We start from the raw sequence: 14,902 nt of genomic DNA, 5'->3' as shown, positions 1-14,902 counted from the left end.
GTGCTGATTGATCCCCTGGTAAAGGTGGCCTCCAGGCCTCCCGCACATTTGAGATAGCAGTTAATTTTATTTCTTCTGCTCCTGGAGAAACTACACTACTGTGGTTTGGCCCAGGTCTCTATCAGACAGGCCCTTGAATGCAGAATGAAAAGGCACATGTACCTTAATTAAAGTATTCAACATGGACATGCCTCTAGGTAATACAGGTATAAAAACATGTATGGGAGTGAAGGACACCAACTTTTCTCTTCTGGAAAGTAGAAGGAGACGGATACAGCTTTATTTATATCTGTAACATTTTATTTCTTAAATATACCCAAAGAGAACAAACAAGTAAAAAGATTATTGGGAAGAGGAAAGAAAAGTTGAATGCACTTTTCTCTTGAGAGCCAATTTTTAAAAATTTAGTACTGGCGTATTATGTAACAATCAATGTCATATAAATGAAGAATTGCATATGATGCTTCTGAATAAAGCTTCTAAGCTTGTCTTAGGTGCTCATGAAAATACTTGTTTTTTGATAACCCCAATCTAACCTCATTGAAGACAAGGAGTGTGTGTGTTTCTCTCTGTCACTTAGTGCCCAGCATATTATCTCGATTCATAGTGGGTTGATGAATGATCACATGCAGAACAGAGCAGCTTTGCCCTCACCAAATGCCTCATTGTTTTAACAAGTGATTCCATGTAGGTACCAAAGTGGAGTTATTTTCTCTAGTTTAACATGTAGCTTTTCCTTAATGTTATTCTATGTTTAAAGAAAAATTTTTTTTAACTAGCTCCCTTGCTTTTTTGCCTAAAGTTTGTCATTGAAAAATTGTGACTGTTCACTGCAGGCTGCATGCATTGCAGCAGCCATGTACACACACGTGGACAGCCTACAGCTACTACAGTTGAAATTCCACCTAATGTGCACTCATAAAGGACGAATGCCTCCTCTTTCCAGCTCGTTGTAATTGTCTGGCATGTGAGCTGATGATGTTTAGGAAGCTAGGGAAGTGGAGGTACTTTCATAGCTTGTTTCTCTCTCCTCTCCCACAAAGTGCAGTCATCGCTGGATACATGATGAGTGAGCCCGGCCCTTTCTGGGGTGCAGAGGATGCTTCACTGCGTCTGTGGCTCACAGTGGCAACAACAGAGACTTCAGCAATGCTATTTTGCTTCCCTGGTGTTCAGACTTCTTCAGTTAAGCCTGTCCGGAATCTTTTTTACTATTATCCATCAAAGCTTTGTATATAACATAAAATAAAAGGGGGAGGGAGGGTGGAACCAGAGAGGAAAGGCTGCATCTTTGCCTAGGAGCTCTCCCTTCTCCCTGTGACTCAGACAGAAAAGCAGAGGGGCTTTGGAGGGCTGCCTGCAGTCCCATTGAGGCAGGTGGCTCTCCTGGCACTTTCAGGCATTTTTTAAAATTTTCTCATGCAATAAAAGATGTTTTTCAAATTGTTCATGCCCTTCTTGTGGACCAGCCTAGGAGCTTTTGTTTAGCAGTAGCATGATGGTTTATGGAAGGATTGCCAGCGGAACAGATGAACCTGGACCTTTGTATTTGATACTTTACAAAAGAACTAGCTCTTTCCAGTTTAAAATTTGTAAGCATTCTTTCCTACGATCGTTAACTGATTAAAAGGAATTATCTCTGACCTTTCAATGGCATGAAATTTGCATTTGGTCATTCTAAGAGTTTTTTTGTGTATTATGTTTGTACAACTTCAAATGTTCATTTTTTTTTTTTTAAGTTTGGTTTTGGTATGGAGGGAGTTGGCTTGAACTAAATAGAGGAGCTGCTTATTAAAGGTGGTATCCTAATTTTTAGATTTGGCAGGAGAAGAAAGAAAGGTCACCTTTTTTCTACTTTCATATATAAATAAGGGTTTTTGGTAAGTGGTAAATTAAAGCTTTCTGCAAAACAATTGGACTGATAAATCTAAATCTCGATTTTTTAATTTCTTCCCTTTTTAGCTACAAAAAGTGATTATGTGCCTTTATGGTTCCAGAAACGGGCAACTAATTTCCTAATATCTCTGTGATCACCCCTATCTCACTGCTCCTTTTTTAAAAGGGTTCAACCATTTCTGCTCTCAGACTTGCCAGATAACAGGGGATTTGTACCAAAAATAAGGTATGGTGGGGAAGTGTCGGGGTGATTATGACTGCTTACAATAATTTAGTTAAGGAGTAAAAAAAATCACCAACATATAAAAAAAAATTGTGTTGTATAAAAAAGTTAATTTAGATGGGTGACTTTTAGATATAAATTGAATACAATGAAGTATTCATTAGAGTGGAAAATACTGTAAAACTTTATTTCCTACAAAACTTGATCTCTAATTTAAATCTACTTTGGGACCTGAATTTAACTTTAGTGATTGTATCATTTCATCTAGAAATTTTAGATGCCAGTTGGCAGGGTGCTCACTCCATCATTGTGTTCACTGCCCAAGCTGGGTAAAATGATGCTCACTTGGTAGAACAGAGGATAGGGGAATAGACTAGAATAAGCTGTTGGCTGATTGGTAGCTTGTTTATCTTTGAGTCTCTATTCACCTATTTGTATCATTGCCTTTTTTTCTGGCTCAATAGAAATGTGTAAATGATGTTTTAATGAGCAGAGGAGGCTTACTATCATTTAGGGTCATTAAATTTCCACCTGGAAGTTTCAGAGGTCTAGTGTAGTCCACCGTTCTGGTATATTGTTTGGTCCATATAATATGTTTTCAAAAACAGTATAACTAGGCAACCAGTTTGCTTTGCACCTATTGTCTTACATGATTCACCCTGCATTTATATTAACTAACTGACCCTTGTAGATATTTGAGTTCCTGATACAGGTAATCCTGTCTCTTCATTTTACAGTTTCAGGAGCTGAACCCATGGAGGACCAATTGACTTTCCAAAGTCAAACAGCGAGTTCAAGACAATTTAGAACTATTTCATAGCCTGAGTATTTTTCTCTGAATCCTGCTTCTAAATTTAGAAGAGATGTTATTTATTTTTCAGGATGTTAGAGACCTTGGTCAGACTGCGGGGATGCTTTTTAAAGATGCCTTACAAATATAATAAAAGAAGTCATGTTAAGTGAAATAAGCCAGGCAGTGAAAGACAAATACCATATGATCTCACCTATAAGTGGAACCTAATCAACAAAACAAACAAATGAACAAAATGGAACCAGAGACATGGAAATAAAGAACAAACTGACAGTGACAGGTGGGGGATGGGCAAGCCAAGGAACACAAATAGAGGACTCATGGGCACAGGTAACGGGCGGGGGTGGAGGGATTGACTGCTGGAATAGGGGTACGGAGCAGGGGAGAACAGTGCGGGGGAAAGCAGGACAACTAACTGAACAACAATAAAGATAATTGCAGCAAATAAATAAATAAAATAAAACTGCAATAATTAATATTTTAAAAAAAGAAGTGAGAGGCAATGGTGGAATGGTAAGAATAAAGAGTCTAGTTCAGGTCCTGCTGCTAGCTGCTTATCTTGGGTAACTCATTTATCTCCCTGGACACCAACGTTCCTCATCTATAAAGGAAAGGAGTTAGACTAGACTGTTTCACATCACTCAGTACAGGATACAGGATTTGGTAAATAGTAACTTTTCAATAAATTTCAATAAACAGTGGATATTGAAGGTGCCTACTATCACTAAATTACAGTTCTCTAATTCTATATAAACTTTTCTTCATCCCCCAACCCCAGTTTACTTGATGCAGATGGCTTTCAAGGTCCCTTCCAATCTTGAAAGAAATCTAAGTGTTTTGATTTAGGACTTGCTAGGGGAGTTCTTTGAACCCATAGCCTCTGTCCTCATCTTTTTGGTTGCACTCTCCTATCAGCTTGACTGTTCCTGAACTTAACTATTGTACTACAGAATCCATGTATCCTTTTTATGTATGGTGGGAAGGACACAGCCGGGGGAAGAAAGAGCAGGGGGAAGAAGCGAGTAGGAGCAGAATGACCACACCCTATTCCACATCCTCTGCCATCTCTTCTCTCCTCCCGCCTGGTACAAAGGCAGCATCTCCTCCTGGCTTCCTCCATTCACAGGCAGGATGATACTTCAAAGCCAAGCGGATCACTGTTTCTAATGTACGTAATATTCATGAACTTCAATACACAGGGATAGTAGACCTAAGTTGGTTAAATTACCAGCCATCATTACCTAAAAGATAAATCATAAATAAGGGTACTGCACACTTGCAGCCAAGATGGAGGCATAGGTAGATACACTTTGCCTCCTCGCACAACCAAAAGAAGGATGACAACAAATTTAAAAACGAAAAATAACCAGACTGCCAGAAAATTGAACTGTATAGAAGTCCGAAAACCAAGGAGCTAAAGAAGAAACATTCATTCAGACCAGTAGGAAGGGCGGAGATGGGCAGCCAGGGTGGAGAGGCTGCATAGCGAGGCAGTGGCTGGCAGACTGGGCGATCCCATAACTCGCCTGCGGATAAACCAGAGGAACAGTTAGGAAGTGAGACAGACTGCCCAATCTAGGGTTCCAGAGTGGAGAAGGAAAACCTCAAAACCTCTGGAGGTAAATACCTGTGGGGGTTGCAGTGTCAGGAGAAACTCCCAGCCTCACAGGACAGTCTGTTGGAGAGACCAACGGGGTCCTAGAATGTACACAAACCCACCCACCTGAGAATCAGTACTAGTAAGGGCCCAATTCGCTTGAGGGTAGCGGAGGAAGTGACTGAAAGCCAGCTGAGAGCTGAGCAAGCAGCAGTGTTCCCCAGGGTTCTCGTACCCCTCCCGCATATACAACATCACAACAGAGCGACCTGGGTTGCCCCACCCTGGCAGATACCTAAGACTCTATCTCTTCCAACATAACAGGTCTTCTGAGACAAAGAAATATGGCCCAAAAGAAAGAACAGATCCAAAAATAGAACCAAGCGATGAACAAATGGCCAACCTATCAGATGCACAGTTCAAAACACTGGTAATACAGGATCACATACTCAATCACAGAAATGATTGAGTATGGTCACAAAGTGGAGGAAAAAGTGAAGATTATGCAAAGTGAAATAAAAAAAAAATTTACAGGGAACCAAGAATGAAGGGAAGGAAACCAGGACTCAGATCAATGATTTGAAGCAAAAGGAAGAGATAAACATTCAGCGAGAACAGAATGAATAAACAAGAATTCAAAAAAAATAAGGAGAGGCTGAGGAACCTCTAGGTCAACTTTAAACGTTCCAACATCAGAATCATAGGGGTGTCAGAAGGAGAAAAGGAAAAGCAAGAAATTGAAAATTTATTTGAAAAAATAATGGAGAACTTCCCCAATCTGGCAAAGGAAATAGACTTCTAGGAAATCTAGGAAGCTCAGAGAGTCCAAAGAAGTTGGACCCAAGGAAGCCCATACTAAGGCTCGTCATAATTACATTACCCAAGATTGAAGATAAGGGGAGAATCTTAAAAGGAGCAAGAGAAAAGGAGACAGTTACCTACAAAGTAGTCCCATAAGACTGTCAGCTGATTTCTCAAAAGAAACCTTTCAGGCAAGGAGATGGAAAGAAGTATTCAAAGTCATGAAAGACAAGGACCTACATCCCAGATGACTCTACCCAGCAAAGCTATCATTTAGAATGGAATGGCAGATAAAGTCCTTCCCAGATAAAGTCAAGTTAAAGGAGTTCATCATCACCAAGCCTGTATTATATGAAATTTTAAAGGGACTTATCTAAGAAAAAGATGATGATCAGAAACTGTGAACAGTAAAATGATAACAAACTCACAACTATCAACAACTGAACCTAAAAACAAAAACAAATTAAACAAACAACTAGAACAGGTACAGAATAGCAGAAATGGAGATGGGAGGAGTAGGGAAGGGGGAGAATGGAGGGAAAAGGTTCGGGGAATAAGACGCATAAATGGCAGGTACAAAATAGTCAGGGGGAGATTAAGAATAGTAAAGGAAATGGGGAAGCCAAAGAACTTATATGTACGACCCATGGACATGAACTAAGGCAGGGGGGTGGGGAATGCTGGTGGGATGGGGGTGCAGGGCAGAGGGGAATAAAGGGGAGGAAGAAAATGGGACAACTATAGTCGCATAATCAATAAAGTATATAAGAAATAGGAAAAAGCTGCAAAAAAGGATACTACATAATAAGACAGGTAATACAATAATAAATATAAATAACAGTACAAGAATAAACTCTGCTTTTGCATACTCACAACTCTAAACCTACTTTTCCCCACCCCTGTACATTACTGGCATTTATACAATCTTAACGGGCCTAGTCCCTGTTTCCGTTCCTCAGGCACCTACTGTTGTAGGACATAGAATGCGTGTCTCCTGCCTTTTAAGAGCTTCAAGGCTTAATAGAAGAGTTTGTAGAGTTTAGGAAGTAGCTACCAGCTTCGGTTGTATAACTGGAAGTAAGTCCAATCTTACCTTTTGTTATAAACAGAGAATCCTTAGGAATTCAACTTTTCTATGAATTAGAGAATCAGAATGTTTAAAACATTGAGATGCTTTATTAAAGAAAAAAAATCTGATTCTTAAGAAATCCAGATTAGTGCTGAGCTTCTCTTCCCTCAAAAATGCCCCTCCAGAAATCCACAGTCTCACACACAAACCCATAAATCTGCTCAAACCCAGCTCAGTTCTTGCCTGTTTTTATACTGCTATGCTTCAGCCCCAGGCCAGGAATCTTTGCCTGCTCATTTCTTTTCTGGCAGACTTAGCCCCTACAACTTCACTAAGCCCAGAATACTCCAGAAATTCTGATTTCTAGTCTTTCGTTTTCCTCCTTTTTTCTTTCTGACCTTTCTTTTCCTCAGCACTATGCAGATAAACAGCTTACTGGTGATTAACTAATATATGTGATTCTCCTGTCTTAGTCGCTATGTTACTCATGATTTTGCAGACATGTTATCTGAAGTTCCTAGCCAGAACTTTAGGAGACACCCGGAAATGTTTGTGTCTTATTAAAACTGGTTTTTCACTGTGCATAGATTTCCTACTCAAAACCAGAAATATTTCCCTTCTCTCTGCCCAAACCAAACAGTTCCCACAACTCTGTGTTTTTATAAACAAGACTGGTCCCCAGATCCAGTTTTGCTTGACTTCCTGCTGTTCCTAGCGAAAGGCCCCTCTCCCTCTAGCCTTACTTGCCCATGAAAGAGTGTCCCTCAGGCAGGAAGCTAACGGTGTATCCAGCTTTTAAGTGGCTGGGGAGGCGCCACCAGATGCTTCTGGGTACAGTTCACCAAGAGGTCATTTGACCACAGTCAGCCATTTTCTGCTTTAGACCATCACTAAGGGGGCATCTCAGCCATCACTGTAAATGCTTTTCTTCCCGTTCGCCCCACAAGTAATTCCCCCATGTTACCCGCATACATCACCCTTTATCACCTTTTGGAAGCTGATAAAAATAGCGTCCCAGGCTTCATCTAGAAAACAATTGGCTTCACTCTAACTGGCTCCTTATTTGAAAGAAAGAGCAACAGATGGTCAGTCTGTAGGTGTTTTTCTTTCTGTATCAGAAAGAGGGAGATGCCGGCTTTAAGATTAGTAGGAGTTAGATGAGATTGGGATGGACCAACAGGGATAGAATAGGGATCATTGTGCCTGGCACATACTTGTTTTGTGCATAAGACGTGTGTCTCCTAGATTGAGAGAGGTCTGGCAAAAGAACAGCCAGATCAGAGAGAAGAGAAAGAGATAATTTGGGGACTTGTCACTGCTTTCTTTCTGGCCCATGAGAAGACATGGAAAATACAGTATTTTTCCTAGTTTCTCATATATTAGTATTTTCAGGTAAAATGCTAATGACCTCATTTTTAAGCCCTAGGTCTGACAAATTTAGACTTTGACTTTGATATCTAACAAGCCTCTCTTATCCATCTTCACTTCAAAAAATGTGTTATTGTGCTGCATTTACTTAGCACTTCACATTTGCAAAATTCTATGCCTGTGTTATTCTCTACGAAAAATCCACTTATTTATCACCCTTTTTTAGAATGACAAATAAGGATGCCAGAAGGTCTAATGACTGTATATGGAACTCAGAAAACTACTTGCAAACTGGGTTACAATTTTTTCAAATTCTTTTGGGGAATTGGCAGAACATAAATTATAAACTAACATAAAAATTATAGTTTTATTACTTTATTTGCTTTTCCTCTTGCAAAATTAATAGCTGTGGTGTTACAAAGAGACCTGAGGAGGTTATCTAGCTAGAATTCACTTAAATTGACCAGCAAACTCTGGAAGGGTTGACTGCAAAGGAGGCACTAAGGACTTTTTAGAGATGACAGAACTGTTCCTATATCTTAATTGTGGTTGTGGTTACACAACTGTTTGCATTTGTCAAAACTCATAGACCTATATATTGAAAGTATAGATTTTACTGCTTGTACCTTATCTCTCTGTAAAGCTGTCTTTTAAAAAATAAAGTATTAGAACTTTTTTAAAAAGACATTTTTTAAATGAGGTACATAATGAATTAATTGGAAATGTTTGAGCCCAGGCTGGTTGCCCATTTGGGGGGTAGGTATTTTGGAGGAGATCTTGCTCCTGCTGCTTCACTCAGTACACACCCAGGACATGTTTTCTGAAAGCTAATTTAACTGAAGTTTCCCGAAACAAGTACGAGTCTAGTATCTCAAGGAAGACAAGAATTTTAACCTACTGATGTCTTTATGGTCACTTCTTACATTAGACTCTGCCCCCTTTTTAAACACTTGACAAAAATATACTCATGAGAAAATAATCTCATCAAAATTTTGTTTTATTTGTGGTAGGTGGGGGCAACTAGTAATCAATAAAAGCGGAATTTCCAGCAGAATGCAAAAGAGTTAATTATCTAAAATTTTTAGTGGGTGGTGGTGATTGAATCAGACTCACCCACTTTGTTTCTATTCACAAATGCACTCAAACCTTTTTATGATTACACACTTTGCTTCATTGGCAAGATTCCCAGTTCACATTACCGGCTTTGGAGCCAGCTATATATATATTTAAATTCGCACCCAAGGTTATGTTTATTGATTTTAGAGAAAGAGGAGGTATGGGGGAGTGGTAGAGACAGACGTTGATATGAGAAATATCGATCAGTTGCCTCCTGTACTTGCCCAAACCGGGGATTGAACCTGCAACCTAGGTATGTGCCCTGACCAGGGACTGAACCCACAGCCTTTTGGTGTACGGGTTGATGTTCCAACCAGCAGATCCACCCAGCCAGGGCTGGAGCTGTATTTTCTTCTTGGCATTCTTTCTTCCCACCCTCTACCCGTTCACCCAGCTCCAAGTCGGCCCAGTGAGGAAACTGAGGTCTCCATCTGTAGAGACTGTTGCCACAGGATACAGAATTCAAATGCACTAGGGAGGAAGGAAAGCTGCACGTGCATGTTTCAGGGTGGTGGCTCTCATGATCAGATAAACGTTGTGGAAAGCTTGCTCATTCACACGGAAGAGCCAGCACTGCTGCTAAATGGTGGAGCAGATGAGCTCCAGGCTCTGGCATCTGCGCGTCGGCCCTGCTCAGCCAGGAGCACTTTGGTCCCTCACACTGGGAGAGCTGATGAGCATTGCCACTTTTGCCTTCAGCAGCAACCTTTATTTGAATCCCTTGAAAGAAAGGCTCTATCTCACTTATTTTCCTAATTAAAGGATGAAATTGGTCACAAATAGGAAATCCCATGTGGCTTTTACCCACAGTAAACTACCCTCTGTATAATCATAATAAGTCTCTGGTGTTTTCCTTTTCATTCTTGACTTCTATGTAACACCTCTTCCCTTCCAACATATCTCTAGGGCATCAAAGACTTTTGCCCCCTTGTCAATCCTGTAGCCTGTGATTCCGTTCTCCTTCCCTCCTGTTGACATCAGTCTTGAATGAGCAACAGTGTAGGGAAATGCCCTGAAGAGTTGAATATAGCCTGAGTTTTGAGGAGAGGCAGCTTCTCAGTTCCTGCCATTTCATCGGCCATGGTTTGGCTTTCTCGGGAGGCACTGTCTTCACCTGACAACCCCACTTAGCACCGTGGACAGAGATCCCTTCAGCCCTTGGTTACCAGCTTTTAGAGCTAGAGCTAGAGCTTGAGAGCATACTCCTTCATTCTTTCCTTCCTTTGGAGACACTCCTTTCTCCAAGAAATACTCTTGTCTTTAAAATTGTGTTAAATTTACTTTTATTGTATAAGTTGGAAGCTCAGAATGTCTCTTGCCTTCCTGAGCACAAACATTGTTGGGGTTGTTTGGGTTGTGTTTGTTTATCTTTTCCCCACTCACACAGTTTGCCCAGCGTGGCAGCCTGCTGGCCTGGACAATAATAACGCTCTGTCGAGGTGAGCAAACAGCTGATGGTGCGGGGCACAGAGGGGACTCCTACAGTGGCTGCCTGTAATCTGCCCGGCCGGTGGTCAGAGCAGGCGAGAACAAAGGCCAGTCTGTTTGCAGGCAAATTGGAAAATCAATGTGTTAGTTGTGTTTTTGTGTCTGCCTTTCTCCTGGCTGGACGAGAGAACACTGGTCCAGCAGCCTGCAGAATCGTTCCAGGCAAGTGCCCATTCCTGAGCCTGTCAGATTACCCCTGGCAGTTCTGAAAAGGGCCCAAGTTTATCTGTCTAAACTGCTTCAAAAATCATTGGCAGAGGAATTCTTTCCAAACTCACTCTCTGAAATTGGACCTTACTGTCTCAGTATTTTGAGTTATTTTCTAGATAGCTCCTCCCATACGTTGTGTGCTTATTTCTTCTTAACACCGATGGAGGCTCGGAAAGGAGTTTATTTGCTGTCTGGCTGAGAAATTCAGGAATTGCACGTTGGACAGCATATTTCATAATATATGCGTGTTTCCCTCTTGTTCCTAAACTGATTTAATGTTGCCACTTAGTTGAGAATTTTCTAGTCATGGTTGTATATCTGGATTATTAGGTTTAGCAAGCAGAGATCATACCAAGCAGCCCTGTTCCAGGATGGGAAAGAAGGTAGACTTTCTAACGACGACTTTGAGTCTGTTGACAAATCCCTCAAAGGGCTGCAGTGCAGCAGTGATTTTATTGGATGTGGGAAGTCTTAAGTAACTTTCCATGTAGGCTTCTAAAAAATAAAGGGTGAGAAGAAAAGACTTTTTAATTCTATGAGTTGAAGTTAGTCTCAGAAGGTTAGCAAATGGTTTTAAACAGATTTTAACTTAAGCTTTGAAGCTCTATAGCTAGGTCCCATCAATCTTTGTTATTCTTGCACAAAGCCTAAAAATGGTCTGCTGATCATGAATGAGAGAAAAGGATGTTTGGTTGGAAATAGTCATGGTGCTCTTATTTTGAAGTCCATCATAAAGAAAAGTCCTAATTGTAGTGCTCACTGGAGACATCCTAAAGCAGAAGATTAGATTATAAATGAGGATTAGGTTTAAGATAATCTTGGGTAAGGAAGTAATTGACATTTTTATTGTGTTTTGTTTGTGTTTAAAAGGGAAAATGTACTGAACCTCACACCCATTGCTACCAAAAACACCTCTTGGTGCCCTTTCAGCATTTATTGTTCTAATTCATATAATTGTTAAATTTTGTAGTGAGATTTTAAATGCCCCAAACAGGGAACTTCCATTTCTTCATATAATAGATGGTAGCAAAATGATCAGTCCATTATAGCATTTAACACATGTGTTGATTAGAGCTCTTTTTTTGTTGCTGAAAACCTGCCATGGGCCCCGGGTGTGTCTGGCACTGGGGGCCCAGTGCTGAGCACGTAGCCCTGCCCCTGCTTGCCGGGCGGGGGGCGCAGGCAAGGAGGGAAGCACCTCCATCACTTAGGCAACACGCCTGGTGTGCCACGCGTTTGTTTGTTTTTTTCCTTTAAAAACTAAAATTAACCTTTAATTGGCCGTTACAGTCTATATCTCAGATTTTCCAGAGTAACAAGGAGAGGAGCTCAAGTGGCTCAACAACCGATTTGAAAATGTGAGGGAAAGCATGAAATAATAAAAGACATGTTTTGTTTTACTTCTGTGCAGAGGATTTCATTAGATTTGTAACCTTGGGCATCAGCACAAGGCCTTCCTGGAGCCAGATCACTCTCAACCTGAACATCATTTGACCAGTTTCTTTCTTTATGCTTTTAAAGGGGTTAATTCTGTAAAGAAAGACAGTGAGAGGGAGACATGTTCTAGCCACATCTAAGATATTCAAAAGACTGGAGAGGGCTAAAAGATTCTAAAGGCATAAAAACCTCTTCAGATTTTATTTTTGCCAGTTCTCTAACCAGAGCACTAATAACCTAAATTAAATACTACTTCTCACTTTTTCTCTTTTTCTCTGCTCTTACTTTGGCAAAAGAACCTGTTCAGCAGGAAACTTTCCCAATAGCAGATGGCAGGAAATAGCAGGTGGCAGATAGCATAAGCAGCCTCTGAAAAACACTGATACCAGCCCGCAGCCCCAACTCTCAAATCTGGCACAAAATCCTTGTGCTCCAAGTTTTTGTCTTGCCTTTTTGTTTTTAAGAAAACAGTTCGATTTTTATAGGGCCCAGAGATTGACCTAATTCCATCAGGTTGAAGAAAAAATGAGCACTTTAGTTGACATACGATGTTTGAGGATCCATCCCAATCAAAACAGATAAACAAAAAGAGGACTACAAAGCCCTTCATACTGTCTCTGCTCTCGCTCCTTCCCGTGGCCCGGACTGCCAGGAGCAAGGAGCAGCGCTCAGACCCAAGGCATGACTGTCGTGTGCAAACCCAAGGCAGGAGTAGTAGTCGGAATTCCTTTCTTTGCGGCAACACTGTTACCGTGTGCGCCTTAGCTTCAACTGCCTTTTACAACCACATGGGGAGCAGCGGGAAGCCAGAGAAGGACTGAGGGGGTAAGAGAGCTGTGAAGAAGGCAGCAGGACTGTGGATCCTGAAGACCTGGAGGGCCTGAATGTTAAGATTTTCCATAATTTTTATAACTTTTTGCTCTTTTTCTTTTGATTGAGTGACAAGGATCCCAATCTCTGCTAAGTACCACAAGAAATATCAGTATCACACAAAGCTAATTTCCTTGTAGAGCTGCTGTGCTACTCTGTTTTCTTTTCTGCTTCACCTGTGTTGCTGTGAACTTCTAAGGTGTCAGCTTCAGCTTCACATCTCTCTTCTGTTGAACTGTATATTCACATAACGCCATGGTTAGTATTTCTTCCAAATCAGTTTTCATAAACCTCATATGAAAACAAGATTTGACTTAGGGGGCATTAAATAAAGAATACAATTTTTACAATGTTTTTGTTTTTTATTATTATTTTGCCATTTCTTTCCCATTTCAGACTTTATAGTTAATGAGTTTTATCCTCAAGTTTTTATAGACTGTTGACTTTTATGACTTTGGTCACACTGACTACACAACTGTAAACACCTAAGAGAAGTACCTGCTGGTGAAAGATAGATTTTGGCACTGACATTTAAGAGTTAACACCGGTTTTCTCTCTTCTTATATTTTATATAGATTCCGACACAGCCCCAACTGCTGGTACCTGAGAGACTGGACTATCCACACCTGGATCAGGCAGTGCCTGAAATACGGCGCGCAGGACAAAGCCTTATATACCCTTGTGAATAAAGTGAGTGCTCTCCTGGCATTTGCAGCTTGTTCCTTTGAGTTCAGATGATAACGGTGTTTGAACCTATTACAGTACAACAAAAATAGTATAAGAAATAACTTTTTTAAATTATTTGCCCTCAGATACCCTTGTGAGAACGGAGCTGGATGTAAATTAATCAACACATTTCTAGTAAAAATTCCTGTAGATGCTGCTTTTTCCGATGCAGAGACTCAGAAGTGGACAGGCAGAAGCTTAGGCAGCAGTCGCGAGAACTCTGCATGGGAACGCATTTCACTCGTGGTCCCTAAGCCTGGGGTTTCATGCCTGGTCCCCTTTGGTGAAGTTTAGGGGAATAGTCAAGACCCTAGTATTCAGGCTGTCTTACACATTTTTAAAAAGACGTATTCCTAGTTACTCAAATAATGTCTTCTAAATTCCCTGACCCCTCCCCTCAAGCAATTCAGTACAAAATAAGCAAAAGTTTAGAACATTGTTATTGTGAGTCTTAAGCTACAATACTATTATGACCTATAAAAAGACTCTAACAATGTTTCTATGAAAATGTATTATTCCTATAGTAGCATTGGACCTTGTATGTTAAAACTCAAACTATAAATGGAAATACTATAAATGTTTGTACATTTTTTTTAAAGGAAATACTAATTTCGTTCTGGGAAGTTTTTTTCTCCCGTGAGCTGGGCCCAGTTCAACTTAATATACGATGCAGACAGTTTGTATGTGCGACATTGCCTTGGGTATGGCATTGTCTACAAAAATGAGCAATATCCTCTCCTTACCCTCAGGAAACTTATAATTTAATAAGGCAGATAAGCAGGTTCACTGATAAATCTAATATTAGGCCCCAAGGGAAGAAATAGATTGAATTCTGCTCTCTGCAGTTTAATGACACAGATTATACTAAGAGAAGATGCCTATGAAAACAAAAGCAAGAATAGTCTAGAAAGGCAGAAATGTCTGTCTCATTTTCTGCTCTTTCTGCTCTTTTGTGGAAAGAACACTGGGCAAGGAGTCAGAAGACCCAGGATATAATTCCATAATTCCTAAGTCAAGTGACTAAATCGGCGATTTCCAACCCTGGCTGCCCATTAGAATCACAAAAGAAGCTTTTAAAATTTTTAGATACATCCCCAAGATTTTCATTTAATGGATCTTTCTGGAGCCCGGGCATTGATATTTTTTAATGAGTTTTTAAATTTGTTTTAATAGAATTTATTTTTTAGAGCAGTTTTAGGTTCACAGCGAAATCGAGACGGTATGGAGATTTCTCCTCTGCCCTCTGCCCCCACACATGCACAGCTGCCCCCATTATAACATCCCCCACCA

The 14,902-nt window shown here is 40.5% G+C and overlaps 1 protein-coding gene across 1 annotated transcript in view; it reads left to right on the top strand.

Annotated features, from left to right (window-relative positions):
• The window catches only part of MRPS27 (mitochondrial ribosomal protein S27), a 77,459-nt gene that overhangs the window by 46,230 nt on the left and 16,327 nt on the right, over positions 1-14,902 (top strand). Inside the window, exon 5 of the mRNA XM_054578482.1 lies at positions 13,462-13,576. Coding sequence (XP_054434457.1) covers positions 13,462-13,576 — 115 coding nt within the window. The remainder of the gene's footprint in view (positions 1-13,461; positions 13,577-14,902) is intronic.

The sequence above is a fragment of the Pteronotus mesoamericanus genome, unplaced genomic scaffold (assembly GCF_021234165.1).
Source record: "Pteronotus mesoamericanus isolate MK-2021 breed Mesoamerican mustached bat unplaced genomic scaffold, CSHL_Meso_final contig_50, whole genome shotgun sequence".
Classification (NCBI taxonomy): Eukaryota; Metazoa; Chordata; class Mammalia; order Chiroptera; family Mormoopidae; genus Pteronotus; species Pteronotus mesoamericanus.
Note: the sequence above shows the minus strand (reverse complement) of the source record. Positions and strands in the feature narration are given on the sequence as shown.